Source organism: Giraffa tippelskirchi, chromosome 5 (assembly GCF_054371585.1).
Source record: "Giraffa tippelskirchi isolate mGirTip1 chromosome 5, T2T-mGirTip1v1.2.pri, whole genome shotgun sequence".
Lineage (NCBI taxonomy): Eukaryota > Metazoa > Chordata > Mammalia > Artiodactyla > Giraffidae > Giraffa > Giraffa tippelskirchi.
In genome coordinates this window covers 77,471,201-77,479,879 of record NC_137279.1, presented here as the reverse complement: position 1 = coordinate 77,479,879, position 8,679 = coordinate 77,471,201, and the positions used below count along the sequence as shown (strand labels likewise).

The 8,679-nt window shown below is 48.8% G+C and overlaps 1 protein-coding gene across 1 annotated transcript; it reads right to left on the bottom strand.

Moving 5' to 3' along the window:
* Nucleotides 1-4,599: 4,599 nt before the first annotated feature.
* Nucleotides 4,600-7,486, bottom strand: MYOG (myogenin). Its single transcript, XM_081495055.1, has 3 exons — nucleotides 6,964-7,486; nucleotides 6,093-6,174; nucleotides 4,600-5,484 (listed from the first exon to the last, which is right to left on the bottom strand). Exons 1-3 carry the CDS (start codon nucleotides 7,432-7,434, stop codon nucleotides 5,363-5,365), a joined length of 675 nt encoding a protein of 224 aa, XP_081351181.1. The 5' UTR covers nucleotides 7,435-7,486; the 3' UTR covers nucleotides 4,600-5,362.
* Nucleotides 7,487-8,679: the final 1,193 nt, after the last annotated feature.

Genomic DNA, 8,679 nt, shown 5'->3' with positions numbered 1-8,679 from the left:
TCACACTGATACCAGAGGTACTTATCCTAAACACCCTTCAGTCATATCATTCTGCTGTTCACTTAAGTAGCAACTCCCCAGCACCTCTAGATCTGAGATCCAAGTCCTTGGGGCAGGACAAGAGGCTATCGTGACTTTTTCCCATACCTTCTCTACCTCTCACCAGTCTTGAGTCAGTCTAACTCAGATATGTGTCTATCCAGCCCTGTCACCAGAAGGCAGCACAAATACTTTTCTTGCCTTTGCAGCTGTGGACTTTCCAGACCCACTTCAAGCATCACCTAGGAGGCACTGCCTGCCTCTCCTCAGCAGAATTAGATAACCAGCAATCTTTTTGACCCTGGCACTCTGTGCACACTATGATGCTGCCTAGTCATTGTTCTCCCTAGTCTTTCCCACAGGGCTGTGAGGAAGCTCCTTTAAGTGAATCTCATTGATCTCATGTGTCCCTAGATGAATATACTTGAATGAACAAATGAGCCAATATTATCTCAGAGGGTTTTTATGAGGATTATTATTAAATCTAAAAATTGAGAACTTTTCTGTGCCAGACACTGTTCTAAGCATGATAAATGTATTAGCTCATTAAATCTTCACAACCTTGTGATGTATCATCATCACCATTTTATAGAACAGAAAATTGTAAAGCTGAGACCATGCAACTGGTATGATATAGCTGTGTAGAAGTTTGTTAAAACTTCTGACCCACTACCAGTAGTGCTTAACAGATGTTACTTGCTTCTTTTAAGTGAGCTTAAGCCCCTGCCTTGAGGCTAAGCCTCCCCCAGCTCCCTTTCTCAAGCTCTTACACCTGTACCACTCACACGGTACTTGGTTCCCGTGATCTTCATGGAGCCTGTTTCTTCTGTTCACTTGAATGGTGCAGTCCCTGATGGCAGCATAATACAGCCATGTATCTTCTTCAAGGGGAACCATCCTACCGACGATATGGGATGGCAGAGTCCGTGGGCACAGATGGCAGGATGAGGGCAAAACAAAGCAACCTTTGATTCAGGATGGCCAAACAGGCAAGGGAAGTTGCTGGCCTAGAGCCTGCAAGCCTCTGGGGGTCCCCTACTACCCTCTCAATGATGAAAGATAGAGCTGACCAGCCTTGGTGACCAGCTGGCTAAAGGAGAGCTGAAGGATTTCAGGAAAACTACTGTTTCCGAACATTGCCATCCACTGAGGTGGGAAATGTAGATAAAACAGGCTTATGTGGAAATGTGAGCTTGATATTGGACATGCTGCATTTGAGATGAGACCCCAACATTGTGTTTCTATCAGCATTTGTAAAAAAGAAGACTCTAGGTTTCTTCCCTTGAACACTTTTCTTTGCTCCTCTTAGGAATGTACCTAGCATAGTGAGAGGCAGAGAATCTGGATTTGATGGTTGCATGTGGCTGAGGGGTGAGGCACAGCCGTAATCATAATCACTGGGGTGTTTGGGATTCCCGTCTGGTCTAGGTGGTGCGTCCCTAGCCAAGACCCTAGCCCAACCCCTTCAGTTCTTCCTGAGCTTTAGCTCACCTCCAAGTGTCTCAGCCCTACCCTGGAGCCCAGAAGCCAGGAATTCAGACAAGTCCAGGGGACGTGACATGTTAGGTCTTATCCGTGAAATAGTAAAACTGAACTGAGGAGGCTTCTCTTCTCTCACCCTCCATTGTACCTCCTTTATCTCCCTCTCCAGCTGGTCCAACCACCTGCAGCACTTTAAAAAGTTTTTCACTGCCAATTAGGTTACTCTAAGAAGTTAGATACCCAAGGATGTTTATTAAAGTGCAACAAATAGGACTTTAAGTGTTCCACAATTCACACTAATTATCTAAACACTCCAAGAAATTCCTCTCTACACACCGACAATTGGTATATCAACTTCAAATAATTCTTATCTTTTTATTCTAGCAGATTCCCTAAAGTTCATTATTAGGCAGCATTTGATTAAGCCTGTTTGATTTATTGCAGGTACTTCCACTGGAGACCAAATTTAAGCTAATTTCCCTAAAGAACTATCACTCATTACTCATTAATTGGAGTTTTATCTGTAATTCAATGTGAAAGTTAAGTGTTTGTTAACTTAAGAAAGTCTCTGTGCTTTGATGACAAATGTTTATCCTGTGAAAATAATGAGTGAGTCTAGGCTCCAGTTTGACAAAAGTTTGCCATTCACACGTGTGAAATTCCAGCAAATTGTTTCTTCCAGGTGGGAGGCTTAAGGACTTAAAGACTGAGAAAGAAAGACGTATACAACGACAATACTTGACAATCAACCCTAATAGCAGTTGCTGAGAACTGTTCATTTGTAAGATTATGAATATCAACCTCAAATTCCAATTGAAATGATAATTGAGAAGAAATAAACTTATCGAGCAACCTGAGAGCCTATCAGTTCCTTAGTAGAGATGAGTGCCTTTCTCTTGGTCAGACCATGACCACTTACTGGGCAACTGAAGGCAGTAGTAGTATCCCCCTAGGAACTTGGAAGGTGCCAGGGGCAGAGGAAATGAATCTGAGGGGAGAAAATACCCCTTGAATGGGTAGTTCAGTATTTGGGTGGATGATAAGGGAATGAATACCCACACGTGTTACCTTCCCCATCTCCAAGGGCAGTGAGCCACCGAGAGCTAAGAGTTGTGGCAGTGACCTAAGTATTCCTCTCCGGTCTTTCCAAGGAGGTAAGACTGTCAACTGAAGAAAAATGCACAACCTAATAATTGAAAGGTACGTTTTACTTGGGGGAACTTACTGAGGGCTATAGCCCAGGGGACAGCCTCTCAAATAGCTCTGAGGAACTGTTCTGCCAGGACATATAGGAGTTTTTGCTAAAAATAGAAATGTAGTCAAATGTCAAAGATTACTGATAATCACAAAAAACAGGCATATCAAATTAATGATTTTAATGCCTTTCTTTATATGGGAATATACAAGAGTCCGGGCTTATTGGCATTACTCTTTACATAAGCATCTTAACAGTCTAGGGCCAGTATATGAACCACATAATGCTTTCTGTTCTTTTCTCCATCCTGGAAATGGGTGCACCTTGCCACTACAGTGTCTGATGACTTGATGGCAGGCAACATTTTTTGTTTACAGGAATGGCAAACATTCCAGTAAATGGAATAGCAAATGGAAAAACATCCCCTGTCCACAGCATAAACACAGTGACATAAACCCAAAAAGAATATCTCACAAATGGGGAAAGATTAGGCCAGTTTATGCTTCCCAGTAGACCCAGCCCTGCCTGGTGGTTTGGGATGAGCGAGCTCTGGAGGAGACCCCCCTTCTGTGCTCTCACCTAGGTTCTGTGAGCCTGCTCTGAGGCTTGCTTCTGCTGTTGCTTATGCAGTTTCTAGAGAAACCTCCAGGAGCAGTGTGCTGTCTTCCCTCTCCAGGAACAAGTCAGGAAGATAGGTGTGGTAGAGGTGGAGCAGCTGAGCTAGTGCAGAAGGGGCATTGGGGCCTGGGCTTGGTTGATAAAACTGGGTTAAATCTGTTGTGAAGGGCCCTGAAGAACTGAGGCTGGAATGTACTACACTCTGAATCCCCTGACTTCTGTAATGATTCTGAAACTTATAATTTGCAATAAATCAGACACAGCCTGAAGCAGTTGGAATTAATAAAGTTTCTAGTCTGAATGGACTAAATTCTAGCTAAATTCTAGCTCCTGATGCTTTCTCAGTTAACGTTATGTGATCTCTATGCAAATCCTTCATCTCAATTCTCCACCCACCTTCTTCCCTTCAGGAAGCCAGTCTTTGGAAAATGGCATCCCATATGAAGAGAGCCCTAGCTTCATTTCCTTTGATTGTTCTTTATAAACCCCTTGCTCCCCAACCCCAAATAAATTGGCTTCAACCTCTGAGCTGTAGACAGGGACGAGAATCTCCTGCAGCCTGGCATATTGGAAGAGTGTGGTGAGGGGGCATGCTATTTGGCCTGGAAGAAAGGGATAGTGTCTGACTCCAATCACCCTGGTTTGATCACCTCCCACTTCCTCACAGGGCTCCTGCTAATGTTGCATCAGAGGAGAGGCAGGAATTAGAGAGGGGAAACCCACAGATTCCAGCTCTACACCGCTGTCTGCTTGCTGTGTTCTGAGTGCTAGGAAAATGAGCATGCTCAGTTAATTGATGGAGAAGGCAATGGCAACCCACTCCAGTGTTCTTGCCTGGAGAATCCCAGGGACGGGGGACCCTGGTGGGCTGCCGTCTGTGGGGTTGCACAGAGTCGAACACGACTGAAGCAACTTAGCAGCAGCAGTTAATTGAAAAGGAATGAACCTATTGGGATGGAGTGCAGGAGACTGAATAGCACCTATGAACTAGAGTGCAACAGAATGCTGAATGAAATTTCCTGCGTGTCCCCCAAGGGTTTCCGTAGAATCTTGTCTTTGCCCAGCCAATGAACCGGACATGGCTTCCTTTGTAATGGTGAAAAAGCAGGGGTTCCAGTACCTCATGACCACCAGCAGTGTGGTGCCTTGGATGCTTTGGGAGCCCCATCTGCTTCACAAGCCCTGGCCCTGCAATGTCTGGACCACTGAGGTGCAAGAGGCTATAGTATCCGTCATCTCCTCCCTCTATATCATCACAGACACTCTTCTAGCACCCAGTCTTTATTTGTTTTTTAAAAAAAGAAATACAAATAAGTTAGCAAAAAAAAATATACAAAACAATGGCAAAACCACACAATGCTTAGTTAACAAAATCACCCCAGGAGCACCTGCCCCCCGCCCCCCACCTATCCCTGGCAACTTCAGCACAGAGACCTTGGTCAGATGGCAGCTTTACAAACAACACACAAAACAAAACAAAACAAAACATAAAACCACTGGAAGGTTCCCAGGATTCACTGTAAAAGCTTGGCCCCCCCCAGTGACTTGGGAACTGGATTATTCCTCTCCCTTCTCTCAATTCAGGGCAGGCCCAGCCCAGCCACTGGCATAGGAAGAGACGAACAGGAGATGTGCATCGTTTGTCCAGGTCAGTACACTGTCTTCGTATCTCAAGCTATCTTTTCAGGGAGTGGATTTGGAGGCTGCATAATGATCAAAGGGCAGCTCCTGAGTTGCCCCCTGACCAGAGGGCTTACACAAGGGGGCACTCTGGTCCCTTGCTTTATCTCCCTGGAAACAGAACTGCCCTCTTGCTCTAAGGAGTCAGCTAAGTGAGACCATTCTTTCCCTCTCTGGGTGGCAGGTTAACCTTAAGTGGATGAGGACTGTGTAGTCTGGCATTTGTCAGCCCCATAGCTGGTTTCCTGGCATCAGGACAGCCTGGCTTAGAAGAGCCCTGATGCAGAAGTGGTGGCATCTGTGGCCAGCTTGGGGGGCTCTCATGGATGCTCATCCTGGCAGACAATCTCAGTTTGGTATGGTTTCATCTGGGAAGGCCACAGCGACATCCTCCACTGTGATGCTGTCCACGATGGAGGTGAGGGAGTGCAGATTGTGGGCATCTGTAGGGTCCGCTGGGAGCAGATGATCTATAAGGAGAAGGTAGGAAGATGTTACCTGGTTGATGAAAGGATCATATGACCAGAGTCAGGGGCGGAACTCTTTGGAGTAGCACAGGTTTTCCAGGACAGATGGGTGAGAAAAGCTTGAGGTCCTACTCCACAGCCCGTGCCTTTCCTAATGCTAGGTGCCCATATATGTGTATGTGTGTTTGAACACCAGTGTTGTCCTCTGAAATCCCTGATGTAGTTAGAATTTGGAAGCAGTTCTTCTGAGGTGGAGCCAGAATAGTGTATCCTGGGAGACTGGAACTACCCTTTGCTGGCCCAGTTTTGCAGCATTGACTCAGCAACTCCCAGAGACCCTTGGGGCAGGGACACTGTCCTCTCTGTGGGGAAGGTCAGCCACCAGGCATCAGCTGGGCTGTTGCAGGAGGCCTAGACAACTCCTTAGCGGGTCAAAGCTTCAGAGAGGCACAGGGCCTTCTAGCCCACCATTTGGGACCCTGGTTTCAGAAAGCCCTAGAGAGGCTGAGGGAAAAGTACTGGAGCAGGGAATAAGGGAAGAGGGAAGAACTGGGCCTCAAGACATACTGCGTGATTTGAGTCAAAGTAAGCAGGGTCCTGGTCTCACTTACCCCCTGGGTTGGGGCCAAACTCCAGTGCGCTTCCCCACTGTGGACTGCAGGAGGCGCTATGGGAGCTGCATTCACTGGGCACCTGCAAGACAGGATGGAGGCCCAGAGTTAGGGCACCACCATTCTTGGTAGTGTCTCTTTGTCTAGTCCCAGTGGGCAGAAGTGCCTGTGGTGGGTTGGAGGGTGAGTCACAAGCTGCAGCCCTCCAGCCTGGCCCATGCCCTGTTCCAGAATCTTCAAAATTAGTTCTTTTAATCTGGCCACAGAACCCCTACTTCAAGGCCTTTCCCAGCACCCATCCTGGGGTGGAGGGGGTGATTCTGCCCCTATAGGGCACCCAGACTAAGGAGGGCTGTGTGGTTTTCTGACCCTGGGATGGAATGAAGGAAGCAGAGCGTTTGGCCCAAACAGGCCCACTTCTGCCCAGGCCTGTTGGGGTTCCGTGTGAGAGGCTGAGTGGGTTTCCTCTCTGCTTGCCATACCCTGGATGGAGTTGGGTAAGGGGCGAAGCAGTCTTCTCAGGTACACTTGACCTTGCCTTTGAGGCCCTAACACCAGACACTGGGGCTAACCTTCCTCCTCATCCAGCTGACTCTGGACTTGCTTCTGGACCCCTCCTTCAGTCCTGTGCCACCCCCCTCCATATGCCTCTCCTCCCCATTGCCTTTGTCTTGTCTGGAAAGGACACAGGGACACCGGAGGTCAGCTGGGCAGTCCAGCTCTAACAAAGGAAAGGCATCCTGCAGCCTCCTAAGATCCTGCCCTGCTCCTGCTCCAGCCATCTGACTGAGCCCACGATGGGGTCCCCTGAGGCTGTCTAGATGCCTCCTGTGCCCCCCGCCCGGGGCAGGCGGGTGGGGTGGCCACTTACCCCTGGCTGGGGTCCGCCCCCGCCTCGGTAGCGGAGATCGCGCTCCTCCTGGTTGAGGGAGCTGAGCAGCGCCTGCAGGCGCTCTATGTACTGGATGGCGCTGCGCAGGATCTCAACTTTGGGCAGCCGCTGGTTGGGGTTGAGCAGGGTGCTCCTCTTTAGGGCCTCGAAGGCTTCGTTCACCTTCTTGAGTCTGCGCTTCTCCCTCAGAGTGGCCGCCCGCCGCCGGTCCACAGACACCGACTTCCTCTTACACACCTTACACGCCCACGGCAGGCACTGGCCCGGGCAGTGCTCCGGTGTCCCCAGCCCCTTGTCTTCAAGGGGCACGCGAGCCTCAGGGCTCAGGCTGAGCTCAGCCCGCTCGTAGCCTGGTGGCTCAAAGCCCTGCAGGTGGACAGGCAGGTAGTTTTCCCCATCATAGAAGTGAGGTTCCTGATAGAAGTAGGGAGAGGTCTCATACAGCTCCATGGGGTCAGAAGAGACTTGTTCCTGCCACCAGCCCCCAAGCTCCTGCGGCCCCTCACGCCAACTGCTGGGTGCCATTTAAACCCTCCCCGCTGGCATGGAACCAGAGATAAATATAGCCAACGCCACAGAAACCTGAGCCCCCCTCTAAGCTGTTGCTGCACATCAAGACGTTTACAGTGGATTAGACGTGATTCCCCTTCCCTCTCCCCCTCCACACACCGCCCCGGCCCCTGCCCCAGCCAGCCTACCCCTAGCTGGCTCCTGTGCACTGGGAGGGAGGCCACAGGGTGTAATCCGACTAGTTTTCATTTCTCGACAGCCCCCATGGGGGCCGGGGAGCTGGGGGAGGACACACATTCTCCCCTCATCTGCTCCTTTCAATTACTGCTAGCCGGGCGGCCTGCCTGCTGCTAGCCTCAAAGAAAAGGGGCCGGGTGGGGGAAAGACAAGGAAGGAGTAGGTTTAGGCTGGAAGGGGCCGTAGGAAGTCAGTTTATTCATCTCCCTGCTTCCTCATAGCACCTTACCCAGACTGTATCGGTGAGATGAAACTCTTCAAAAGATTCCCTTTCCAGAGGGTGACAGTGCTTCGGTTTGGGGGCATGTATTGATACTCAGTGTCCAGGGTAAGAAAGATTGGCAGATGGATTCAACTTCTAAGTTTTCAAAGCAGTTTTGACATCATATACTTCTTAGGTCTCATGTGATTGTGCATAAATTGAGGCAAAAGGAATTTTTTGGTCTTGTTTTTTCCTTTTTGGTAGGAGTCAGTGGAAGTTTTCTCTTTAATACAGCTGACCAGGATCAGAGCAGAGATTAGAATTTACAGCCTACACATTACCAAGCCCTCTGTCTCCTCCCTTTCTGACTCTGAATCATTTATCTGTCCTCCTATATCACCTTTTCAACTTGTTTCCTACTCAATTTAGACACCAGGATTTTCCTGGCTCCTTAATGTGGGTGAGCAGGGAAGGAGAGAAAGCAGAGACCTTCAAACTCAGTTTAAATATACCCTCTCCTTGACCACTTGGCTTAGTTGCTCTGGTCTTCCCATCTGAGCCATCAGCTTTATATATACCATGCAGATCTCAAATGTCAAGTGGAGGAGGGACTACTTAATCTTTGGGCTTCTCAGTCTGTGATCACCTCTGACCTGATGTTTTGGGGTCTGAGGAAACAATGATACCAATACAGTAGGCAGGGGTCAGAGATCAGCAGCAAGCAAGGCTCAGTCTTAGGACCAAAG

What these genes read in the sequence shown, in the direction of transcription:
- MYOG (XM_081495055.1), bottom strand. Translation starts at nt 7,434, where the DNA reads ATGGAGCTGTATGAGACCTCTCCCTACTTCTATCAGGAACCTCACTTC. An exon ending in GGGGCGGACCCCAGCCAGGG is followed by an intron (nt 6,175 to 6,963) that starts GTAAGTGGCCAC and finishes CCTGTCTTGCAG; the next exon opens with GTGCCCAGTGAATGCAGCTC. An exon ending in GTTTGGCCCCAACCCAGGGG is followed by an intron (nt 5,485 to 6,092) that starts GTAAGTGAGACC and finishes TTCTCCTTATAG; the next exon opens with ATCATCTGCTCCCAGCGGAC.